Genomic DNA, 27226 nt, shown 5'->3' with positions numbered 1-27226 from the left:
GAGCACTTGGCAAGGCTGGAAAAGACATAGGATTTTATGTACTTTAATGCACTCATTTTGCAGATAAACCTGAAGCCTGGACTAGAATCAAAAAGTTAGTGACAAGCCCAGCAAGAATTAATTGTCAAATCTCTTGGCTCCAACTTAATCTTCTTTCCACTAAACTCTGCCTGCTGCCTGCCTTTACAAAAACCCTGCACTGTTAAAGGAAGATCAGTCTGTGGGAGTTCACTGGCGGTCCAGTGGTGGGTCTGGCGCTTTCACTGCTGTGGCTTATGTTCACTCCCCGGTCGGGGAACTAAGATCCTGCAAGCCATGCAGTGCTGCCATAAACACAAAAGCCCACTACACAACCACCACCGTCAGCTCCTCCATACAAGGCTTTGAAGCCTCAACTGGCATGAGCCAAGAAAAAGCTGCAACATTTCCAGGGGTGGCAGGACAAGAGGCTGAGTCTAGATCAAAGAGGAAGACCAATTACCAACATTTACTGAGTTCTCACCATGTACTAAGCACTGTGATTAAAAAAGCACTATCTGATAAAGATGGATTGGACAACAGTAAAGCTGGAATGTGATGGGTCTTCAGAATAAAGCTTCTGTATGGGAAGAACAGAATGGGAGGAACCTATTCAACAAAAATTTACTGGTGCTCATTCTTGAATGGGTATTATGCTAAATACAATGGGGAACAACAATTCTTGACTCTCTACACAGCTTATAGTCTAGAGTAGACAACCACTGCACAGTTAAACACATAAAATGATTATTAATACACTCAAAAGGAAGATGTGAGAAAATAATGGAGTAGAAGAGACCTCTGGATGTGGCCTCTCAGACTGAAACCAAGACCTAAAAGATATGGAGACAGTCATGCAAAACGAGGGCATGAAAAGCTTTACAGACAAGCTATTTTAAAGACAGAGGTTCTTGAACAGTAGAGCAAGGGCATAAAGACCAAGAAGCAGGAGGAAATACAGCCAAAGGTGGGCAGGAGCTAGATCCTACAGGGCCCAGCTGGCCATGGCAAGCACTTTGGATTTTAGTCTGTGTGCAAATGGGAAAGGGCAGGAGTGGAAGGGAGCAGGCTGGTGATGTGATGTGATATGCACACTAAGCTGTGCAGAGTGAGGTAGAGGGGCACAAGAGGGGAAGAAGGGAGACTAGGCAGCTGTGGCCTTACGGAAGCAAAGAGAGGGTTAGACTAGCCTGATAGCAGTTGGGAGGGAAAAAGGAAGCTGACTCGGAGTATAGTTTAAGAGTTAAAACCAAGAGGACTTCAAAAACTGGCCAATTCTAGCTTTAATAATTGGGTGAAGGGACATGTGACTTATTGAGATGAGTGTCTGGTTTAGTTTTAAAAATAAAAAACCAAGAGTTCTACTTTGGACACATTGACTAGAAATGCCAATAAGATACAATCAGTGGAATTAGATGTAAGAACCAGTAGGGTTATAGACTAACTTCTGGAATTACACAACCTAGGTACGAATTTCAGTTGTACCATTTTATTAAGATATTTTACTGTAGGCAAATGACTTAACCCCTCTAAACCTCATTTTCAAATGTAAAACGGAAACTGTAATTCTTACCTCATGGGGGTCAAGGCTATTGTAAAGATTCAGTGATAAAATGGTTATGAAAGTGCTTAACGTAATGGCTGGCACACAGCAGTTAAGTGTTAGCTGCTGCTACTACTACACTAGGGAATAAACTTGTTCTCTGAAAATCAAAAACAGTGAGAATTTCAAGAAGGAATTAATAGCAGTAACTGGAAAAGACTGAGAGGAAAAAAGCCCACTGGATCATCTTAGTTCTTTTAAGAAGAAAGGGATCCTAAGATACACAATGTTGCATCCAGTTTACAGACTGATTAGTCCCTAGTGTGAAAATAGCAAGAGGACACTGTGAAGGCTTCCACCCAAGAAGATTCAAGGCAATAAAGCTAACAATAAAAGGTATAAATCCTCTTACTTGCATATGAGGGCTATCTTTTTCCTTTGGAGAGAAAAATCGTCCGCCTTCACCACGCTTCCGTGCCATGGCATGACGGTGCCGAGACTCATGCAAGTATTTCTAAAACAAGAGAAACCAAGTTACTAACTGAAAGCAGGATAGCTCTCCAATACTCAAAAGTTTAGGACGGCTGTGATCAAAGCCACCAGGGGCAATTATGACCTTGTATTATGGAGAAATCTTGGGAGAAAACACAAACAGCAGCTAACCGTATCTAACTATCCTAAGAATGTAAATGCCAAATGAGTAATAACTAAATACAGATTCCCCAAAGATATAGCAAGATCACCACCTACCTCCCAATATATATCCTCCCTTTTGCTTTAGTAACAAACCAAATTTTAGCTGGTACAGTCTCATTAAAGAGACTGCATTTCCTAGCCTTATTTGCAGGTAAGTGTGGCCATGTAATTAAATTTTGGAACTTTTTGAATGTTTCCTTGAAAGAAAGTTTCCTTATTCCCTTTGCTCCTTGGCTAGAGCCCAGGTGGTCATCTTGGACTCTGGACAGCATACTAAGAAATCAGGGCAATACAACAGGAGGAGAGTGGTCTTGTGGATTACCACAGCCCAAGACAATGTATCTTTGCTCTGTAACTTTGTGTTAGTTGCTCAGTCATGTCTGACTCTGCAACCTCACAGACCACAGCCATCAGGCTCCTCTGTCTATGGAATTCTCCAGGTAAGAATACTGGAGTGGGTAACCATTTTTCCCTTCTCCAGGGGATCTTCCCAACCCAGAGACCAAACCTGGGTATCCTGTACTGGAGGCGGATTCTTTACTGTCTGAGCCACCAGGGAAGTCCACCTCTGGACTTTATGGAAGATTAAAAAAAAAAAAAACAAAAAAACAAACCAACAACAATAAAACGCTATTTATGTTGTAGTTATTTTTAAAATATTATAGTTGCAGCTCCATATAGCAATAATAAGTACCATTACAAAAGGTAACAGCTATCTAACTTCAAAGTCTGGAAGGTACTCAAGGAAACTAACCACATAAAAGGTTATTTCAAAAGTAGAACCCTGCTGTTCTCATCCTGTATCCGTCCCAATGTTATACACACCCTTCTTTCCTTTGGAATTTTCCCTTCTGCTTCTAATTTAGCCCGAGCCTGTCTCCTCTTAAGTATACGGTGGTACTGTTTGGCATTGACGTAGAGAGGCTCTTCTTCAAGCATCTCCGCCCCAGGGAGAGGGATTCTCTGGATTGCAGGCACAGAGCCAGCACCAGGTACCATCTGTGTGAAGAGAAAAATCAGAGCTTATTAAGTAGTAACGTGAACTATGGACACGGGAAACAATTTCTTGGTCCCTGTTCTGAATGCTATAACGAGTAGCTTTATAGGGCACTTGTTGAATGCAGATTCCTGGAGAACATTTACACTTAAGGCCCTCATTGTAAACAAATGTTCCAGATGATTCTGTAATATGGGGCCAAGGACCCACACTAAGAAACAGCGTAACTCTGTCCAGGTTTTTGTCCACGCATAGCTCCGTTTTCTAAGAATGTCTGCTGCCATCTAATGGTCATGAACAGTAATCACAGGCAGTAAAAGGGCACAAAGGAAACACAAAGGAAGGTAGGTTCAAATTGACCAAATAATTGTTAACTTACTATACAATTCAACCCACATTTTCCGGAACAAATCCAGTTCCACTACTGTCCCAATAATAACAACTTTGAATGGCTACATTGTTTCTTCTAGTGGACTCCTCCACTTCTGTGTAGGTTTCTAATACTTGTTCTTCAGTTCAGTTCAGTTACTCAGTTGTGTCCGACTCTCCGCGACCCCATGAATCACAGCACGCCAGGCCTCCCTGTCCATCACCAACTCCCGGAGTACACTCAAACTCATGTCCACAGAGTTGGTGATGCCATCCAACCATCTCATTCTCCGTCGTCCCCTTCTCCTCCCGCCCCCAACCTTTCCCAGCATCAGAGTCTTTTCCAGTGAGTCAACTCGTCGCATGAGGTGACCAAAGTATTGCAGTTTTAAGTTTACCCATTTTAGGTATTGTACACTGACACCCTATTTTGACATATGACTTTACAGTCAACTCTCCTTCCCCTCTTCCCAGTATATTTATATCACACATTTTTTTGGTTTCTCTATTGACTACACCTTTCTAATTTTGAACGTTTTTGTTTCACCCACTTTGGGCCATATACTTTCTACTTCCCAAAGATTAGTAGTCTGTAATGCTCTTCATTTGAATTATGAATAAGATTTCACAAAAGTGAATATTTACATCTGCTTTTCTTCTGCTATATCTCTAGCACCTAGAATAGTCCCTGGCACACAGCAGGTACACAGAATGAGTTACGGTTTACTGTAATGTTTGCTAAGACTATTGTGTCTTAAGGGATTAATCTCAGTCTCAAGAGGTCAGGATTATACACAAGCTTCACGAGAGATTTTTAAAACACAAGCTGAATAAATTTTCAAAGACAAAGATGTATGGAAAAATAAACTATAGAGGAGAACAACGAAATGAAAAATCAGTTTTCTCACCATGACCATCCCGCCTGAATTGACCACATTGCCTGCCACCGGTAGTGTCACAGTGACAGTCCCTTGCCCACTGCTGGTCGTGTTGGTGTTGGCTCCCGTCTGAACAATCTGTGCTCCTGCCAGACTGGCTGCGGGGATGGTGATCATGCCTGAAACAGGGACTGTAACTTTAAGAAAATAAAACATAAAACAAACAAAAAAACAGGTATACAGAAAGAAGGGAACATAGTTAGTCCCTCTTCTATCTGGCACACACTTATTAATCCTGGAAAAACATGCTTTTTTTAGCACAAGGGGAGAAAATGTACTCTTCCATTCTCCGCCTGGCTTGCTGTATATAATCCAAGTAATCACAAGTTTAGAGATGTTAATAACTATATGGGTTCTAGTTCTGAATAAAACTACCTATACTGAGTCGAAAAAGTTTTCAATAGGTGACCAAATATTTTGGAGGCTTCCCTTGCTATGAGTCAGTCTGACTTCAGCTATAGCCACTGTTCTTATATAAATGACCTGCTTCAGGATGAAGAAAAACTGTTTACTCTAAACCGAGTCAGACAGCTACAGGACTAAATCCTAAAATTAAACCAGGCATGCCAAGCCACCAAACTTCAACAGAAGCACTTGAGGATTTGTTCATCATTCTCTGAGCTATGCCCGTTCTGGCTCTCTCCTGTGTCATAGGAGAGCACACTGCTTGGACTCACTGGATCTTGTCTACTGCCAAATTTTAATCACAAGTCAAACCTTCAGTCACAGAAGACATACCACTAATAAGGGTTCTGCACGGTATTTATTTGGTCACATTCATGTCTCGCTTACTAGACGAGAGTGTCTTTGAGAAGAAAACTGTTTTCAAGTAATGTGCTGCATACACAGTGGTAATATAAGTCTTTTGGAATAAATTAACAATGAAGTAGCCTGGGGGGAAAAAGGAAAAAAGCAGCAATGATATATTTCTCTATCACTAAAGAAACTCCGTATTTCTAATCTTCCATTTAGAGAACAGTTCTTAGGATAGAAACGTTATATACTAGGGTCACAGTGGCCGTCTTTAACAACTACTGCAGCTCTCCTACAAATGGAATCAACACTGGTCACAGATTGGGAGACTTAAAGGAAATCATTTTTGTTGTTGTTTTAAAAGTACGTTGTATAGAGGTCACCAAAAACTTTCTAAAGCAGTCATTTGCTCAAGATGAACAGGATGCTCCCAAAAGTCCCACAGAAATGCTGGGCACTTGTACCTTGCTGGAGAATGGTGCCATCTGCATTAACTGGCTGATATACGATGGTCTGCCCTTCAGCAGTCTGTGCCACCTGCTGCCCCTGGACAGCAATCTGCTGTTGTGTCTGTAGGAAATAAATCATGACACAATTTAATAATTCCAAAGACACCAGAAGAAAAAAGGACCACGCAGTCCTTTTTAAGAAAAAGGCATTTTTGTGATAGTTTTCTTCCCCATTTCTACTACGTGTGAAATACTCTACCCAGCTGTCTGATCCTCCCAAAGCAGCTGTGCTCCTCTGTTGACGCCGTGGAGACAGTGGAGTTACCTGCGTCTGGCCAGCAGTGACAGCTGTCTGGGGCTGCTGGATGATGATCTGCTGGGTCTGGCCCTGCTGGCCCTGCACCTGCACGGCCTGCCCACCCTGGATCTGGATCTGTCCCGGTGGGACCAACTGTATCTGCAGAAGAGAACACCAAGATGAGTGCCCTGCTGACACTGGTCTCCATTGGTCCTGGAGTGTTACTCAAATTCCTCTAGAAGGCAGGAAATGCTCTGGAGAGGAAAAAAAAAAACTCAAGTCCTGTTCTGCTCGCTTATGAATTAGAGAGAATGTATTTTCCATTTATGAAACTGGGGAATTTTGATCACTGTCTGGATACTGGATGATATTAAAGATGATATTGCTGGCATTGGGAATATATTCCTTAAAGCTTATTCACTTAAAAATACACCCTGAAGTATTTTTGATACATGAAATGGTAGTGTATATATTCAAAATAATCCTTGAGTCAGGGAAAATAGAAGAAAATAGATTTAAACATTAAAATACTAGTTTGTGTGTTAAAACGGGTGATGAGGATTCACTGAATCACTCTTTGCTTTTGTCTATGTTTGAAGTTTTTTTTAACAAAATATTGAAAAAAATTATTAAGTAACTTCTAAATTTTCTAGCCAGGATTCTATAAATACACAAACACATGAAATCCTTGAAAGATTTTGTACAGAAAGGGGTTTTATCATATTAGATACCCCTGCAGTCAACAATGAAATTTAACAAATTAAATTAGAAAATGTTGGTAAATAAACAAGAAATTTATCTGGTTACCTGGATCTATTTCTACCTGTTTTGGATAGCAAGGAATACCTATTATTGGTCAATAGGGTTTCCTCCTCTTCTATCTATTCATATTCTTTGCCCATTTTTCTATGTGACTGTTACTTTCATATCAACACATATAAAGAATTTTAAAAAATGTATTCTGGACAAAAACCCCATTAAATGTTAAAATACATTCTCCAAATTATGTCTTCTACTTTTATTTTACGATATATTTTGACATACACCAAATTTTTAAAGTTATAAAATTGTTTTTTTTTTTTTAAGAAATCCTTCTCTACCCCACATCATAAAGAAAATATTCCTATGAACAGAATATAAAAGTTTCCAAGTATGCTTTTTTTTGTGTGTGTAATAAAGTTTTATTAAAGGATAAAGGAGATAGAGAAAGCTTCTGACATAGACCTCAGAAGGGGGCAGAAAGAGTGCCCCCCTGCTAGTCTTCAGCTGGATGTTATATAGTCACTAGCTGTCTGTTAATGAAGGAAAGGAATGTCTTAAGGCTTAGAATGGCACCACGCCCCTCACCCAACAGATGCGTTTGGGATAATTTTGACACCAGATGACATCCCGGGCCATAAAATGATTAGCTTGAATCTTGTAGAACGGCAGATTACCATACAAATAGTTTGGTTTTACATAAAAGAGAGGCAAAAAGCAAAGGAGAAAAGGAAAGATATAAGCATCTGAATGCAGAGTTCCAAAGAATAGCAAGGAGAGATAAGAAAGCCTTCCTCAGTGATCAATGCAAAGAAATACAGGAAAACAACAGAATAGGAAAAACAAGAGACCTCTTCAAGAAAATTAGAGATTCCAAGGGAACATTTCATGCAAAGATGGGCTCGATAAAGGACAGAAATGGTATGGACCTAACAGAAGCAGAAGATATTAAGAAGAGGTGGCAGGAATACACAGAAGAACTGTACAAAAAAGATCTTCACGACCAAGATAGTCATGATAATGTGATCACCGACCTAGAGCCAGACATCTTGGAATGTGAAGTCAAGTGGGCCTTAGAAAGCATCACTACGAACAAAGCTAGTGGAGGTGATGGAATTCCAGTGGAGCTATTTCAAGTCTTGAAAGATGATGCTGTGAAAGTGCTGCACTCAATATGCCAGCAGATTTGGAAAACTCAGCAGTGGCCACAGGACTGGAAGAGGTCAGTCTTCATTCCAATCCCAAAGAAAGGCAATGCCAAAGAATGCTCAAACTACCGCACAATTGCACTCATCTCACACGCTAGTAAAGTCATGCTCAAAATTCTCCAAGCCAGGCTTCAGCAGTATGTAAACCGTGAACTCCCAGATGTTCAAGCAGGTTTTAGAAAAGGCAGAGGCACCAGAGATCAAATTGCCAACATCCGCTGGATCATGGAGAAAGCAAGAGAGTTTCAGAAAAACATCTATTTCTGCTTCATTGACTATGCCAAAGCCTTTGACTGTGTGGATCACAATAAACTGTGGAACATTCTGAAAGAGATGGGAATCCCAGACCACCTGACCTGCCTCTTGAGAAACCTGTATGCAGGTCAGGAAGCAACAGTCAGAACTGGACATGGAACAACAGACTGGTTCCAAATAGGAAAAGGTGTACGTCAAGGTTGTATATTGTCACCTTGCTTATTTAACTTATATGCAGAGTACATCATGAGGAACGCTGGGCTGGAAGAAGCACAAGCTGGAATCAAGATTGCCGGGAGAAATATCAATAACCTCAGATATGCAGATGACACCACCCTTATGGCAGGAAGTGAAGAGGAACTCAAAGGCCTCTTGATGAAAGTGAAAGAGGAGAGTGAAAAGGTTGGCTTGAAGCTCAACATTCAGAAAAATAAGATCATGGCATCTGGTCCCATCACTTCATGGGAAATAGATGGAAAAACAGTGGAAACAGTGTCAGACTTTGTTTTTTTGGGCTCCAAAATCACTGCAGATGCTGATTGCAGCCATGAAATTAAAAGACGCTTGCTCCTTGGAAGGAAAGTTATGACCAACCTTGATAGTATATTAAAAAGCAGAGACATTACTTTGCCAACCAAGGTCCGTCTAGTCAAGGCAATGGTTTTTCCCGTAGTCATGTATGGATGTGAGAGTTGGACTGTGAAGAAAGCTGATCGCCGAAGAATCGATGCTTTTGAACTGTGGTGTTGGAGAAGACTCTTGAGAGTCCCTTATACTGCAAGGAGATCCAACCAGTCCGTTCTAAAGGAGATCAATCCTGGGTGTTCATTGGAGGGACTGATGCTAAAGCTGAAACTGCAATACTTTGGCCACCTCATGCGACGAGTTGACTCACTGGAAAAGACTCTGATGCTGGGAAAGGTTGGGGGCGGGAGGAGAAGGGGAAGACGGAGAATGAGATGGCTGGATGGCATCACCGACTCTGTGGACATGAGTTTGAGTGTACTCCGGGAGTTGGTGATGGACAGGGAGGCCTGGCGTGCTGTGATTCATGGGGTCGCGGAGAGTCGGACACGAGACTGAGCGACTGAACTGAACTGAAGGGAACAATATCTGAGTATAACATAGAGGTTTATCAAGTAGGCCCTGAGCCATTTGGCAGAACCAACTTGAAGATAGAGTCTGGGGTAAACGCGTAGTACATTAACATATCTTAAGACCAACATTTCCATAAGAAAAACGCATTGGTTAACTCAAGATTTGAGAATAATTAACTTCCGGTGAAACCAGGTGTCATTATGGCAACACAGTGTTTTAAAAGAAACTTCCTTTTAAATTTGTATAGAGAAGAAAAAAGTATCTAGTTTGTTTCCTCCTGCCGCTTAAGAGAGATAAAAATGTCTGACACTTGCAGGCTATTTCCTCCGTTTGGAGACCCCGGCCTTCTCATTCCCCTCTTTTCTTTTAGGAGAATTATGTTGCCTAGGGAAAAGGGGCGTCATTTTCATTCCATAACTGCTTCCGAGCTGACAAGGGGCGTTGTCCCTAAATTGGTGAGGCAACATATTCTCCTGATCCTCACACTGAGGATATCTGATCCAGGGGCCCCAAATAGTAGTTGGAGGAATCTGCAGCAGCAGCAGCAGGAGTTTGAGCAACCATTTGAAACTTAAAAGCTTTCATGCTACTAGAAACAAATCTAGTTACACAGTTACAGATGCAAGGCAAAATAGTCATTAAACCAAGTTAAAATTAAAAGTCACGTTATGTCCATAGTTAAAGTACAAAGTGTGGCAACAGTCCATTTTAGGGTTGTTAGATGTCATCAGATGAAGACTAGGTATCACATACGATTGTTTTCGAAGGTATTCACAGACTTGGAGAAAGTCTTTTCCTTGAAGTGGAGATGTCCACCATGGGAAGCCTTCCACTGATGAAGAGGGGAGTGCTCCGCAGACCCAGCAAGTATGCTTTTTTTATAGTTAGATCTGTAATCTATCTAACAAGTATTTTTGATATAGTATGAGGTCGAGATCAATTTTCCATTTTGATACCATTCTTGAACCATTTCTTCACTGAAACTTTATACTATTTTTGTTGTATACCAATTTCCCTACATCTATTTCTTGGCTCTCTACTCCATTACTTGGCTCTCTACTCCATTGTCTATATCAAGCCATGGACCTTAATCTAAGGAGAGAGCACAGGTTTAACTGGAATTCTAAAAGAGAAGGTACAATCCAAAAAAAGGTGAAGTACACTTCTGAAAGACATGGTTATTCAAACTAAAGACACACACTAAAGTAACTTCTAATAACAATGGACTGAAATGTTAAGTGCTCTATGGGAGGCTATGGAATCATTCCTAGAGCCACGTCATGCAGAACAATCTTTCCAAGATGGCCTGACTAGTTACAGTGCTGCCTGGAGTGAGGGGAATAAGATAATCTTTTCAACGTCTTCTCTTAAAGGCCAAAAAAAAAAAAAATCCTACAAAATCCACAGAATTTACAGCTGAAATGAACACTAGCAATCACCTGATATAAACTGCATTTTTCAAATGAGAAAACCAACAATCAAAGAACTTGGCCAATATCAAAAAGTCTGTAATGGCAGACCTGCAAATGAATTCAGGTCATTGCATTCCTGATACAGTCTTCCTAGCTCTGCATCACACTGTCTCTATTCAACAAAGAGGGCATGCCAAGTGGGGGAACTGGAAAGGAGGCAGAGAGGAAGGACAGAAATGAAATAGCAGTGTGAAACTGAGGCAAGTACACACACTGAAGTATATTTAAAGACTCATACATTTATGCATGGAGAAATGCAGAAACTATTTTTAATCCTGACTACAACTCTATCTTGGCAAAAATATGCTGATAGCCTTAAAAATGACCTTACCCTTTGCCAAACCAATTCCTCCACTCCCAAAAATACTCCCCTAAGACTAAATTCAAGTGAAAAAATAAAGCTATAAAATTCAAACACATTTATAGTAACCTTACCTATAAAAGCAAAAACAAGGAAAAAAAAAATCTCTAAGTACACAGTGAAATTAGCAATTCTGATTCATCAAATTGACTATTATGAAGGAATTTAAAAATAAAAGGAAGTAAAACAAAAACACCAAACACACAACAATAAAACTATATGCTTGTGTACAACTATGCCCAAGAGGTGTGCACAAAACCACAAGGGAATATGCAAAACTTAAAAGTTTGATTATCAAGCACGGCTGAATTTTTTTTCAACTGGTGGCCTATAATGTGGGAGACCTGGGTTCAATCCCTGGGTGGGGAAGATCCTCTGAAGAAGGAAATGGCAACCCACTCCAGTACTCTTGCCTGGAAAATCCCAAGGATGGAGGACCCTGGTAGGCTACAGTCCATGGGGTTGCAAAGAGTCAGACACGACCCAGACTTCACTTCATATTACATTACTACAGAAAAATGAAGATATTAATGAAATCACAGAAGATATAAGTAGCTTTAGAAAATTTTAGTAAAAAGTTCAGAAACATATATATATACACACACACTCTCTCACTGGCTATTAGTTATTAATACAAAGATGAAATGACTTAAGCGTACATTTCTCTGTAAATTATTTCTCACTAAAAATACTTCATTATTAACCCTTCCCCCAGAGTCAACAGTTCATCCTTTTAAACAAGGACATAATGTGTGCTGAGTCACTTCAGTCATATCCGACTCTTTGTGACCCTATGGACTGTAGTCTACCAGGCTCCTCTGTCCATGGGATTCTCCAGGCAAAAATACTGGAGTGGATAGCCATTCCCTTCTCCAGGGGATCATCCCAACCCAGGGACCAAACCTGAGTCCACTGCGTCTCCTACACTGCAGGCAGATTCTTTACTGCTGAGCTGCTGAGGAAGTCCAAGGACATAATACACCATATGAATATAGTATGACGTATTCGATTGATTCTTTACCAACAGACACTCAGGCTACAATTTTGTTTTTGCTAGTACAGTGCTGCAATAAATGTCTTTGTATGTTTCTCCCGACACATTTATCTTTTCTTCCTATAGAATAGATTCTCAGAGGTGGGACAGGTACATCAAAAGGCTTAGGTATTCAAGAGCGAGATACCTTCCAAAAGGCCTTTACAATTTGAAAATCAACAAAAATAATGTGTTTCATTTTCTTTACACCCATTCTAGCCCTGGATATAATCAGTGTTTTAAATTTCTGCCAACAAGATAAAAATGCCTGTAATTTTACTTTTGATTTCTGTTTCTGAATCAGTCTTTCCAGTGAATTTACCTAACTACTTTACATGTCTGTTTAAAGAATCAGCTTTTATTTAGTTTTTCACATTTTTGTTAGTTTTCTACTTCATTAATTTTAACCTATCTTTTGCTCATTTTCTTCTTGTCCTAACTGCCTAAAAAAAAATATTATTTATTTTCAGTTCTTTTAAAATATTCAAGGTTATAAATTTTGCTCTAAGTATAGGTTGAGGTGTGTGTGATAGGCTTGGACTGAAATATTTTCATCATTTGCTAGATAAGTTATAAATAACATGGAAGGAAATGAAAAGGATAACATTTCTGACCCAAAACAACAATCTCCAAAGCAGACTATAAATTTCCCCCCTCAGTGCCCAGAAGAGCCAACAAAGGACACATTGATGATGACTTTTATTAAACTGGATACTCTTTTTATAAGGGCTTCCCAGGTGGTACAAGTAAAGGTCCTGACTGCCAATGCAGAAGATGTAAGAGATATGGGTTTGATCCCTGGGTTGGGAAGATCCCCGAGAGGGGAGCATGGCAACCTGAAACGGAACAGGACTCTTGCCCCAACCATGTCCTCTGCCTGCCAGGTGTTTGTGGAAAACTCAGTCAAACAATAAGTTCAAACAGAGAAGTGAGAAATGTGGAGACAAAGGAAAACAGTCAAAGGAGATTAATAATAATAATGTAGTCATTAAGCACAGTCAAGGACCTTTAGTTCTTTCTCAAGGTCTATAGATAATATTCTGAGCTATATCCTGTAAGCTGTCCTATAGATAATAAAACACCAGGTGGAGAAGTTAACTAACTACATGATGACCAGACTGTCCCCAGGATATGAGCTGCCACAATTCCAAGAATTGGCCACAAAGAAATGGGAAAAACAGACCCCGGAACTGAAGATTAACTACACCTAAAACAACTATGATGATGCTGGTGAGACCACTGAAGAGCAATTTGAAGATGACTGTCAGAGCTGACTGTGCTGTTCCTGTATGTAGGCCCCTCCTTCTGTTTATAAAAGCTCTTGCCTCACTGGTTACCACTGGCGGGGAGGTGGGGAGAAAGTCAGCCTTGGACAGATGTCCCCCGCCCTTCCCCTCCCTAGTTGCCAGCATCTGAACCAAAGAAAACTTCCCTGTCTCCCTTCCACCAACCTGGCCTGTTTATTGGTTTTTGAACAGTGAGCAGCCAGACACTCCACACTCTTTGGTAACAAACCTACCCCAGTATTGATGCCTGGAGAATCCCATAGACAGAGGAGTCTGGTGGGCTACAGTCCTTAGGGTCACAGAGCTGGACACGACTGAAATGACTTAGCAAGCTCTCTTTTTGTATTATTTACATTGATTCAAGATCATCTTTAATACCTTAGTCCTTATCAGGATGTCCAATTTCTCTATAGCTCTACTTTCTATCACTGACACTACAAAGAGGGGAAACTGACTAAATGCAACTAAATGCAAAAGGAAGGTAAGAGGCAATTAAATACAACATCAATTTTCAATTTACAACAACTTATTTCTTAAAACTTCTGTTCTGGTATTCTAATATTCTTTTTTTTTTTTTAAATACCACTCACCTGCTGCAAACCCTGTGTCCCAGATACAGGTACTTGCATGATGGTTTGACCTTGTCCACCAGGAACAGCCTGGACCATGATGGGTTGGCCAGTTGATGTGATTAACTGACCTCCACTGACCTGTACCATTAATGGCTGCCCCTGGACCTAGAATAAAGTAAAATAAGAACAATGAAATAACAAAAGACACAAAATGGTTTTTACCTAAAGACAGTCACTGCAACTACTCTGCTGTCTTGCTAGAGGAGGAAAAAGTAGGAGAGACATTAAGAAAATAATTTCAGGTCCTCATCCTTAAGTAGTCTTCTTCGAAAATACAGTATCTGTAACTAAGTGCCAAGCTGAATACTTAAAAGTCAGATAAAATGGGGTATAAGCAGAGTCTTTGGGAGGTCTCAATAGATACAAGGTGTTTATCATCGAATACAGGCTAAACTCATGAGAAGTATTTAATCAAATCATCAAGACTATTTGCCTTTTCAGTCCAATATCCAGGAATAGTCTTGGGTGAAGACTGGAGAGTAGGCAATGAGAAGGAGGGCTGATGGTGGGGATGGTGGTCGGAGTGCAAATTCTAAATAACTTGGAAGGAGTAAATCAAACTGTACCTGGCAATGACTTCAGGTGAGGTATCAAGCAGCTCCAAAAGCTTATATAGAATACCCTTCCTCCCTACAGTTTCTCAAGCATAAATGAAACACATACCTTTTACTCTCTACCTCACCACTGAGAATTCTTGTCCTGGGGTTGTTTTAAGGAGGCCACTAGTAAAAATGCCTAGAAATATATTGGTCAATTTACAATTTTTGTGGTGCGACTGCTCACACTGGACCCTGCAATATCTGCATAGTTCTTTTAGTTTAAAAAAAAAAACATGAAAATTATACAAATTTTCAACAGTACCAAAAAACTCTCAACTTTCAATCTCCAATGAGTAAATGCATCACTCTAAAACCCAGGGCACTGAAAGTGCTGTAACATCTTGCTGCTACTGCTGCTAAGTCGCATCAGTCGTGTCCGACTCTGTGCGACCCCACAGATGGCAGTCCAACAAGCTCCTCTGTCCCTGGGATTCTCCAGGCAAGAATACTGGAGTGGGTTGCCATTGCCTTCTCCGTAACATCTTGAGTCCCAATATAAAAATGTCTAGCTACCTGAATGCATTCTGAAAGCCAAAAACCAAACCACTTTAGATGTGAATTGAAATGTTCAACAAAATAGCTGAAAATCCAAAACTTTCATTTTCAGATTCTATCTTTGTTTTGAGGAATTATTTGTAACAGATCAAAAGAAAATTTGTATATCTGAAGTAATCATTCTCAATGCCAGTGAAAGTATGCTCAAATAACAGTAATTAGTTAAAAGATCAATCTGTCTTAGGTTAGTAGATTAGATATTAAGCCCTCCCCCCACCCCTATGAGCATATTGAGCATATCTTTAGGAACATTCAAATTCTGTTTTGTTAAACTGCTCATTGACAAATTCCACTTTACTTTTTAAAGACTTTACAATCTGATTCTCCTGTTTTCTCCTCTCACTTCTCCATCCCAAATCAGATTCCCTTTGCTATACTAATGCTTCTACATGCTCTATAAGGAAAGATTTTTAAAAATATTTATTGCATGACTAACTGAATGAAGTATTTAAAATTCTTCACAAATAATAGAGCCCTGGAGGAAAGGTTTCTATTATCTCCATAAAGTGCTTCCATTTCTTTAAGTAAAATCTACATAAGAAGGACACAAGTTTTAAGGCAACTATTTTTGTAATTTTCTGGCTATCATCTTAACTTTTCCCTTTGCTGACAGGCTATATATGCACATGATGAACCATTTGAGACTCCAAGGAACCTGCTGTTTTTACAACATATGATGATACAAGGATACATGCATCAGACAAGAAGCCATACAGTTAAGAGCATGTTACATTTCCATTCCACAAGTGTTAATGACAATACTGTTTTATGTATCAATAAGATGAAGCAAGCATGAAAAATATGAGTATCAAGCTGCTGAACTCTGAGATTTGAATAGTTTGGGAGTACCTGCAAACTCAGCTTATTTCAGCTTTAACTTATGTTCAGAATTGGCTGTATATCATCAAACATTAAGAGTGGCAGTTATGGGAGCAGGGCTGAAAGGGTAAAGTAAAATGACTACAATAAGGGATAGTTCACTGCAGGATGCTTGCTAAGCAGCACAAATAGGAAAGTGAGATGCCAGTTCTACATTCTAGGTCTTACTCACTTCCATTCAGAGGAGGAAAAAAGGCAGGGCACTTGAACTTTGCCAATTTTTCAAAAATATGGTCATTTTCGTTAAAGTAACCTAATAAATACAGAAAAGACTTTTGCTTCTTCTGTTTACATAGGAACTGGCCCAAATATAACCATAATTTAGGTATTTAACTTGGTCATACATAATGTTAAGAAACTGCATTGTTTAAGTAGGAATTCTTACGGTGGTTATACCTAGGATTTACAGACAGCATATACCTCTTCTGTCTAACCAAGAGCTATGGGGCAATCTCTGCAACTCCAATAATAAGGTCATGACTTCCCCAAGAAAAGTAGTGAGAGGACAGCAGAGATTAACAAGATTCAGTGATTAGATCGATCTTGTCAAACGCAATCATTATTTTATATCTGAGTTATCCCTTTAATAAAGCACAATCTAGCCTAGTAAACAGTATACATTTTCTTCTCTATTATCATAACACAAAGTTCAAGAAAATTTACCGTGCAATCTTATTACAGAATCTGAGCTCTAAATAGGTTCTAATGCCACTTGTAAGAATTTCGTCAACTGATTTGTTCTCAGGTATTCCCCAAACAACATACTAGCCAAATGGCACTTTTCAGAAAACTGGCACAGCATCACTACATGACTGAGCACAACACGTTAGGCAACAGGCATCTTTCAGCCTCACAGACACGTTAGCAGCATCACAGGCATGCAGCGGGCCCTGCCATCCCTCTGCCAGGCCCTGGCAGGATGGCCGCGGGCGCGAGGGCAGGCCATGCAGGGCTCACGGAGCCGGGGGGAGCACCACTACCTGGAGGGTCTGGACCTGCTGGCCGGAGGCCGCCACCTGCGCCTCAGTCTGCAGCTGCACAGCAGCGACGCCGCCCTGCTGCTGGGGACAGGAACGGAGAGCGTGAGACGCCGCAGCGAGGGCATGACGGTTCAGGGGACCCCGGGCCTCGTGTGGGAGAGCAAGGGTCCGCTTTCAGCACCCCGCCCTGCACAGGACTGTCAGCCTGGAGACTCCCTACTCTGAAGCTTTTTTGGTGACGGGAACAGACTACAGACTTCTGTCTTACAAGTTACAGCCTTTTGTCTCCAGAGCAGAACTCAAATACACTTCCATGACTCAAAAAAATCGATGTAGTGGACATCATTAACAAAAAATGTTTAATGCAGTCCTTCCCTCCAAAAATAAGCATTTGATCCTTCTGCATGCAGCTATTTTAACGTTCTTTTTATTTTCTCAAATGAGTTCACAAGAACAAAATAGTTCATCAGGCTTTAGCAGCCTAGAAGCTCAAATGAAGAACTTCTGGAACTTGAATGCAATCACCAGAAAGGAAGAATAAAGCAATCACTATGAGCCAAAAACATCTTCATGAGGTCACTGCTCTCATGTCCTTACTAGGATTATTCCTACTCAGTTGGACTACCTTAGAAGCAAAGCAATGTATTCATAGACTCAACTTCATTTTTATTACCCCTAGTAGTAACTTCAGGCAGAGCAAGAATTCACTCAGTAGGGCACTGGTATGAATGAATGGAGGGTCCTCTGTGGAATCTCCCTTTCTATCAAGGCAGCTTAAAGAAGCTATAGTTGTGTGGAAGGAAAAGCCAGCAAAGGGATTTTGACGATTAATCTCTTTTAATAAAAAGTAGCTCCTTCCTTTCGTCATTAGATAGAACAACTCACCATCAAAACACCCACTGCCCACCTACCCCCCCCACCCCCGATTAATGACTTTTCTATATTATCTAGGTCCCATTTTGGAAACAAAACGTTTCCAATTTTTTGGCCTACAGGCCAAATCAATGCACAATAAATTTTTTTTCTTCTAGGGAGGAAAAACAAGTGAAGTTTTCCTAAAACAAACCCAGGTATATATCATCAGAAAATGCAATCTGTGTATAAATTCAATAAGGCAACCTATCTTAATTAAGAATAAACCAGCAGCAGAAATCCTTTCTAATACGTGCTTATCCATAAGTGTGGATACCTATTATCTTCATATTAAACTAGAGCTTTCAAAATAAACACTGTGATGGATCAAATTAAATAGTGGATTTCTTAGAAGCTATCTTGGTTTGTCGATTGTGGCCAAAGCCTTACCAGACCACAGGATGGCTTAATCAATAAGAGAAACAACCAAATTTAATCCAGGAAAACAAAACCACCCTTCAAAGCTCCATCTGAAAACAGACTAGGTATTTTTGATTTCTACTAAGATAAAAGGGGGCAGTTTATTAAATCGGGAACCCATGACATCAAATTCTAAGTAGTCATGGACTGGATGGACTTCTGAATAGAGAAAATCGGAGAAATCACAATAAATCCAATCTTCAAAAAGTACTTTAGCACAAGTCACCAGACCCACTAGAAGATCTGATGCATCTCAAATCCAGAACTGAGAAGTGCTATTATCACCTCCATTGCTGTGATGTTTAAAGCAGTTTTACTTCCATACCTGCTGCTGAATCTGTCCAGCCTGTACAACAATCTGCTCTGTCGAACTATTGCTGTTTGCTGTATACTGTTCCATGGTCCCTCCAAGTCAGAGTCTTGTCCACAGTCAGTTTCACTCTGGAGATCCTAGAAGACTGCAAGATACACTCCTATTAGAGAGGCAAGAAAAGAAAGTAAAGTGAGATTCTTAGTTAAGGCCTCACAAGATATTTAATTCATTGTTAATACGCATTAACATATTAACATTTAACGTTGTTGGGGTCCTTTAATGGACCAGGACCTGGCGGTCCGGAGGCTACAATAAGAAAGTGGAAGAGAGAAACGGGTTGATACTCTCTGGTTTACACAGAAAACCAATAAAGTCCTTGATACGGGACTTGCGTCTCTCACGAACGCACCGGGCGCCCTCTCAAGGGGCTGAAGGCACAGGGTGCCTTCTCGAGAGGGTCTTAGAAGCCCGGGCAGGAGAGTGAGCAAGACGGGTCTCTGCGCTCCAAATGCCAGCCGAGGGGAGAGGGAGAGAGAGAGAGAGAAAGACAGACACGGGGACCCAAGCTCTGATGGAGCAAAGGTGCTTTAATGATTTCTCTGTGAGTATATATAGGCTGGAGTACAAGAAATTTCGTCAATAATAAAGATTGGAAAACCAAACATACAGTGACCGTCACCAAGGGAACGAGGGATGATGCTGGTCACAAGGCCAGGAGATAGTCCATATCTCAAGAAGGGGGGCGAGACTAAGCAGTTTTGTCATAAAGAGAATGTTTACTAAAGGAGACTCAAGCCTGTCTCACACGATGACCTCAGTTCCTGGGAGCAGCCTGCTGTTTCACTTGAAAAGAAACAAAGAACTTGTGAGAAACAGCATGTAGGAATCCTGTTAAACATTCCCCAACAGTTAAACAGCATCTTGATGATGCTATTTAACATATTTAAAAATGCTGAGTCATCTCTCATCAGCAACTTTCCCTTTCAGTACTACTAGAGCAACACTTGCCCCTTAGAAATCCTCATTAAGCTGCAGCATCACTTTCTTACAAGGCCCATTCAACACAGATTTCAGGGAACCTCAGAGAACAGTGCCTTTAACTTGGAACACATTTGTACTACATGTGATATGCAATTTAAAATTTCAGGGTTTATTATTTAGTACGTAATTACCCAGATCTGAAGTCAACAGATTGCCTATCAGCGTTATGTGAGAAAGACACAGTGAAGGTTTAGGAGTCTGGGTTTTAATTCAGAGCAATAAATAAAAAGGAATTACAGAAACGGCATAAATGCTATTTGCAGATTAAATACAAGAAAATTTTACATATCAAGGCTATTATTTTCTCTGAAAAGAATCTACATTTTCCTCAGTCATGAATCTGAATGCCTGATAATACCTCACACTTTGTTACTTTTTTAATGACAATTTTCAAATATATACCCCCAAAAGTGAGAACACTATAATGTTCCACCTAATCCCCATAGCAATCACCCGCTGCAACAATTTTCAACTCATGGTCAATCTTATTTCACACATATCTCATCCATTTTCCCACCCAACCTGCCCCTGCATTGCTGCTGTTCAGTCGCCAAGTCGAGTCTGACTCTTCGTGACCCCATTGGGGACTGCATTATTTTGAAGCAAATCCCAGACACCTTATTACTCCATAGCTCCATAAATACTTCAGCATCTGCCTCCAAAAAGTAAGGATTCTTTTGTCTTTATCATTTTATCACAATGTTACATGTCTCTACAATTACTTCAAACATTAAAAATTTTGCAAGTTTTTAATATCATTAAGAAAAAAAAAAAGCAAGGGAATTCCTCCCCCGCCAAAAAATCTACTTCTGCTTCATTGACCACGCTAGAGCCTTTGTTTGGATCACAACTGTGGACTATTCTTAATAAGCCAGCAATACCACAGCACCTGGCCTGCCTCCCGAGAAACCCGTGTGCAGGACAAGAAGCAACAGCTGGAGCCGGACATGCAGTAACGGATGGTTCAAATTGGGAAAGGAGCGAGCCAAGGCTGTATACAGTCACCCTGTTTGTTTAACTTATACACAGAGTACATATCATGCGAAATGCCCAACTGGATGAAGCACAAGCTGGAATCAAGACTGCCGGGAGAAATATCAACAATCTCCAATATGCCCATGATGCCACTTTAATGGCAGAAAGTGAATAGGATCTAAAGAGCCTCTTGATGAAGGTGAGAGAGGAGAGTGAAAAAGCTGGCTTAAAACTCAACATTCAAAAGACGATGATCATGGCATCCGGCCCTATCACTTCAAAGCAAACAGAGGGGGAAAATGTGGAAACAGTGTCATGTTTCATTTTCTAGGGCTCCACAATCATTGTGGACGGTGACTGCAGCCACAAAACTGAAAGACACTTGCTCCTGGGGATAACAGCTATGACAAACCGAGACAGTGGATTCAAAAGCAGAGACATCCTTTGCCGACAAAGGTCCATATAGTCAGTTATGGGTTTTCCAGGGGTCATGTATGGATGTGAGAGTTGGACCACAAGGGAGGCTGAGCACTGAAGAATTGACGCTTTTGAACTGTGGTGTTGGAGAAGACTCTTGAGAGTCCCTTGGACTGCAAGGAGATCCAACCAGTCAATCCTTAAGGAAATCAACCCTGAATATTCATTGGAAGGACTGGTGCTAAAGCTGAAGATCCAATATTTTGGCCACCTGATGTGAAGAAATGACTCACTGGAAAGACTGATGCTGGGAAAGACTGAGGGCAAGAAACGATGAGACGGTTGGATGGCATCACTGACTCAATGGACAGGAGCTGAGCAGACTCAGGGAGATAGTGAAGGTCAGGGAAGCCTGGCGTGCTGCAGTTCACGGGGTCACAAAGAGTCGGAAATGACTTAGCGACTGAATAACAACAAGTATCATTAAATATGCAGTCAAGGCCCAAATTTACTCTTCTCGTACACTTTAACAGCTGAAAGCTCCTTTCCCAAATAAGGACGTGATCAGATACACTGAAGTAATAATGAGAACCCTGAATAAAGGCTTGATTAAATCTTCTCCCAAACTTTTCTCTAGGCCTCCATAAATTCTAAAATTTGAGTGACAGTCACATTTGAGTTACATTGAATTACATGAGCTGCACATCATAGCAGCAATGTACCTCTCCCCACAAATGGCGGAAGAGATGAATTACCCACCATAATTGTAAAGTGTCTCAGTATTGGTGAATGCCCAAATATTTAGGAAGAAGTGCACTGATGGGTGAAGTAAATTGAAACACAGATATATACAGATACCTCTCTAAAAAGGCAAGTACAAAGTACAGTACATTAAGAGCAGATTCTAGATGACGGGTACACAGGTATTATAAAACTCAACTTTACAATTTTATACTAAATGTTGGGAGGAAAATCTAATAAACCTCAATCAAGTCTGTTACTTATAACCGAATCGGTACAGAGTATGAGAGTGTAAAAGCCATAAATGAGTGACAGGATTACGATGCCACTGAGCATGATGGTATATATGGCCGCGTGGTTCTTCAGCTCACCACCGGTGCTCTAATGGAATGCTCACCAAATACGCATCAAGCTATAATTTGGATTCACACATACAGTAGCCAAAAGGGGGCAGACATGATCAGTAACACAAGTAAATCTGTTAATTCTCATTGCATATTGACAAATCGGCCTTCTGATTTTTATAAGTCTCTTCTAAACTGGTTGACTGAGTTGGCTCCTCAGAGGTTCTGGGAACAGTACAGAAAACCAGATTTTCAGCGAGACTAAGTGGCTCTTCCAGGGAAGTGAATGGTCTTTCCTAAATTCCTTCTTGTCTCTAACTGCAATACACACAATGCATTTATATTTCTAACCTAATAAAATTAAAAATTAAAGGTCATGAGTAGTGTGATTTCATTTATATGAAACCCTGAGAAGGTAATAGTAATCCAGAGACAGAAGGCAGATCAGTGGTTTCCTGGAAATGGAAAAGGGGGAAGAGGGAAGTTGACTGGGATAGAGCACCTGGAACTTTCCGGGGTGATAAAATGTTTTATATTTTCATGGTGGTTGCATTTGTGTACAAATTTATCAAAATCCATCAAACGTACACTTAAAATGATTATCCTTTATGTCTAAACTATATCTCAAAAGAGTTGATTAATAAAATAAGGGATCAGGAAGGAATGTCCTCTGTATTTTAACAATCCACTCCACCTTCAATCCCCTTCCTATGTGAGATTTTTTCCTTGACCCCTAATTTCCAGAAATCTACATACTGGAAGTGCAGAGAAATGACTGATAAAATGTCACGCAGGTTTTCTTTTTAACTAGTTTATCCTTGTAATACAAATGCTACAACTTAAGAACATTTAAATCCACTATACTTTTGATGGGTCAAAACAGAAGGGGTTTCAAGTTTAACAGCAACTTCCTGTCATATTAATGAGGGAGTGATTCAGCTTGGAGCATGATATTTAGACTGCTAATGGTGAAGAACGGTCACCACCAGCTTCTGTGAAGCCATATGTTCCCACTATTGTGGCAGTTAGCAGAACTGCAATATAATCTGACATCGTCTTTCCTCAAGTGCTTTTCTGCCCACATTCTGACAGAATTAAGTCAGCCGGATTTAGTCTGTCTAGTTCTCGCTCCTAACTCAAAGTTTGAATGTCCTTTCCTCAAAGACAGAAAGAACGTATATTTATTCTGGTTAGCAAGAAAATCTCTTCCTCCTCACTTCAAGGTACAGAACCTGAAATGGAACTACTTAGAAATCCATTTGTTTTGGACCAACACACATTTTAACTCAACCTTAATAAACAAGTGAAAAATCCTGCAGAATTACCATATTTGATCATCACTACCAGGCAAAGCAGTTTTTCAACTTTTTTTACAGCTCACAGTAAAAAACACATTTCATATCACAAATGCACTTAGAACATATTTAAAAAAGTAACTAAAAGTTTCATGACTGATCTTTGTTAAGTGTAACTTAAGATGAATAGTAGTATTCTCTATTCTACTGTAAAAAATTACCAGCATTGGCCCACTAAATTGATTTCACAACTTAACAAACAGGTCCTGATCTATGTTTGATAGAAAGACTAAAGAACAAAGAGCTGTCCGGTATCCCCATCATCCAAAAGGTTTCTGGATTGCAGTTCCTAATTTGCATAATCTCCACTAATGATGGACCACCTGTCAAACACTGTCTTGAAGGTTTTAGAAATAACAGGAAAATTATAAGTTTTTAACTTCAAAGTGTCTTTAAATTTAGTAAAGGAGTAAAAATCTGTACCCAATCCCTAAAGGAAAAAAACAAAAGAGTTTAAAGGACAGAAATTGGGGACAGACATGAAGTCTTTAGAAAAAATGTGGCATCTGACGTGCTCTTAAGCACAAGAATTTACACATGACGAAGTGGAAGGGAATGGAGTGCTCCAAATGAAGATATAGCATAAAAACAAAGAGAAAAATTTCCACATATAAAACAGCAGGCTAAAAGGCCACACATCAAGAGAAAGCTAAAGGTCAGATTACTTTACTCAAAATTCCAGGCAAGGAAAAATAGGCAGGGTTTCTAGAGGGGTTTAGCAATAATATGACCAGACGATAACTGTCTACTAGAAAGAAGTCTAGCAAAAATGTTTGCTGGTTTTAAAGTGACACATACTACCATTTTTAAGTCCCAAGGTATTTACCCCCTGAGAAGGGAGGAGCCTGGTAGGCTGCAGTCAGTGGGGTCGCTAAGGGTCGGACACCACTGAGTGACTTCACTTTCACACATTGGAGAAGGAAATGGCAACCCACTCCAGTGTTCTTGCCTGGAGAATCCCAGGGACGGGGGAGCCTGGTGGGCTGCCATCTATGGGGTCACACAGAGTTGGACATGACTGAAGTGACTTAGCAGCAGCAGCAAGGCAAATGTAAACGTTCTAAAAAAAAAAATCTAAATCCCAGTGCCCCAACTATCAGATATTTTACAAATCAATTTTTTAAATGAGTTCAACAATTAAAAACTCATGGCAAAAAATGAAAACAAAACTGTCCCCAATTTTTTAGTAGTGGAAAGAGCACTAGAGTAGCTTTCTGAAACTTACCAGTTATATGACTTCAGTAAATGTGATTATTAAAAATAGGCATCATGGACTTCCCTCGTGGTCCAGTGGTTAAGAACCCGCCTACCAAGGGCAAGACACATGGGTTCGATCCCTGGTCCAGGAAGATCCCACATGCTGGGAGGCAACGAAGCCTGTGCGAAAAAACTACTGAGCCCATGCACTCTAGAGCCCAGGCTCTGCAACAAGAGAAGCCTCCACAGTGAGAAGCCCACACACCAAGACTAGAGAGAGCCTGTGCACAGCAACAGACTCAGCACAGCCCAAATAAACTTAAAAAAAAAAAAAAAAAAGGCATCATATACTAAAGGCTAACTGTATGTAACAAAGACTGTTGTACTGTGCTTCACCTGAGTAAAAAATTTTAAAGTCCTAGGAGAAAAATCTCCCTTCCTCCCCTCCAAAGTCAGCTGTTATTGTGGAGCAGAATCTCATAAGCCAGTAACTTATTTTTCCAAACTTGAAAAAAAAAAAAAAGTGCTTCTAGACTTCTTTTGAAATCTCCACAAAATAACTGCTTCCGAAAAATCCCTTAGCAAAATATACAAGTGGTTTTACCAACCGTTTCCCAACCCACTAAACTGTCACAAATGCCCACTGCCCTGTACTTTCTTCTTCCCCCGAACACACAGCAAAGTTTGGTGCCTCAGCATATGCTCTTCTCTTTGTGAGCAATGCTCTTCCGTTCTTTCCTGCCCAAAGAAATCCCACTAACCTTCAAGGCCAATTAAATGTGTGGCAATGCTGGCCTTCCACCGAGGCTGTCGATAGCTCACACATCACAGGATTGAACTTGGCCCCGTTACAGCACTAACCCTGAAATATGAATTACCTGTTCACCTGTCAATCTCCACCAGGCTGGGAAGGTTCTCATCGACCTCTAATCACTCTCCCCTTAGCAGATGGACGCCTGGTTCATACTAACTGTTCGATACTTGGCTGTCAAAGGAGATTTCCTCTCACACTAACGAAAACCCCAGAAGACAACTGTTCAGTTTCTATAAATACCCAAGAAAACGTAAACATACGGGGGGAAAAAAACAAATCAAGAGATGGCTGTAAACCAAGCTAACAAGTGAAGTCTGACATATTCGAAGTGACAAAGGTCAAGGAAAGGAAAAGAAACTGTACATTCCTAAGGGAGCGAGAATCCACGAGATGTGCAACCACAGATAAGACTAATGAAAGCAAATTGTGCAGCCTCGGGGAAAAGGAATGCACAGGGCTCTCAATCTTCTAAGAGGGAGGTTCCAGGCACCGAATGGACAGGGGCTTACAGCCCGGGCAAGGCAGGGACACCGCCTGGATGGGCTCCAGGACAGAGGTGTGCGGTTCTGCCCGGCGATCGGGGCGGGGAAGAGAGGAAATGACGAGCCAAAAGGGGGTGGTAACGGCGCCGGGACCGGAGACCCGGGAGTGCGCTAGGAGGAGGGGCGCAGCGGGGTCCGAGCGGGGGGCGCACTAACGATCCCCTTCCCCGCCCCCCACCCCCCGGCAGAGGGACGGCGGGGGCGGGCCGGCCCCCTCTCCGCGCTGCACGCGGGGCCCGGTGGCCGCGGCGCGCGTCTTCCCCGGCCCTCCTTCCCCCGCTAGGAGGGCTGCAGACAGGACAGACCCGCTCACGGAGGGGAGGGGTGCGCGGGCCCCGCGGGGGGAGACTTCCCGTCCCGGGGGCCGCCGCGTGTCGAGTGCAAGGGCAGGTTTAAGTTGGGAGGCCAGAAAGACGAGGAGGAAACTGCCAAGGCCCGAGTGTGTGTATACCTGAACGTAGGAGCCTTGTGGCAGGCAAATCCCACACCCCCGGGTCTGGGGCCCGAGAAACCGGGCCAAAGGGTCGGGGAGAACAGCGACGCATCCCCAACTGGCTCTGGCACCCTGCGCGGGTCTGGGCCCCGAGATGCCTGCTCCCGAGGGCGCCATCCCCTCGCTGGGCGGCCCCCTGCAGGCCTCGGTGGGGAGTGCCCCGGAGAGCTTCGCAGGCTCGGGTCCGGGGCAGCAGGTCGCCCCGCTCGGCTAGGCTCAGCTCGACTCCCGGGGCTCGACAGGCGCCTGGGCCTCTCCTGAGTGGTCAGCGAGACCCGCCAATCGGGGCGCTGGGGCCGGCTCTGGGCCGCTGGATATTGGCTCCTCACACTCACCGTGCCTCGCTCCCCCGGTTCGCTGCCCGCGCTGATTGGCTCCAGTACCGGACCCCGAAACCCAATCAGAGGCTCCAGCCGCCGCTGCCGCCGCCACTGCCGCTGCCTCGCAAAATGGCGAAGTCGAACAAAGGGGAATCGGGCCTCCC

At 41.6% G+C, this 27226-nt stretch overlaps 1 protein-coding gene across 10 annotated transcripts in view; it reads right to left on the bottom strand.

Moving 5' to 3' along the window:
- Positions 1–27216, bottom strand: part of NFYA (nuclear transcription factor Y subunit alpha) — a 30174-nt gene extending 2958 nt beyond the window's left edge. Inside the window, exons 1-9 of one of the 10 annotated variants that reach the window (XM_055406449.2) lie at positions 27078–27216; positions 18836–18983; positions 17176–17259; positions 14124–14270; positions 6089–6220; positions 5779–5884; positions 4532–4698; positions 3083–3256; positions 1974–2075 (exon numbers count right to left, since the gene is read on the bottom strand). In XM_055406449.2, the coding sequence (XP_055262424.1) occupies positions 1974–2075; positions 3083–3256; positions 4532–4698; positions 5779–5884; positions 6089–6220; positions 14124–14270; positions 17176–17259; positions 18836–18910 (987 nt within the window). In that variant the 5' untranslated portion in view covers positions 18911–18983; positions 27078–27216. Of the gene's footprint in view, positions 1–1973; positions 2076–3082; positions 3257–4531; positions 4699–5778; positions 5885–6088; positions 6221–14123; positions 14271–17175; positions 17260–18835; positions 18984–26700; positions 27010–27077 lie in introns of those variants that run through there. The other 9 variants (XM_055406456.2, XM_055406455.2, XM_055406454.2 and 6 more) reach the window with 9 other exon arrangements.
- Positions 27217–27226: the final 10 nt, after the last annotated feature.

The sequence above is a fragment of the Moschus berezovskii genome, chromosome 23 (assembly GCF_049115385.1).
Source record: "Moschus berezovskii isolate FMDL1 chromosome 23, NW_MosBer_1.0, whole genome shotgun sequence".
Taxonomy (NCBI): domain Eukaryota; kingdom Metazoa; phylum Chordata; class Mammalia; order Artiodactyla; family Moschidae; genus Moschus; species Moschus berezovskii.
The sequence above is the reverse complement of the archived record's forward strand: the minus strand, read 5'-3'. Positions and strand labels throughout refer to the sequence as shown.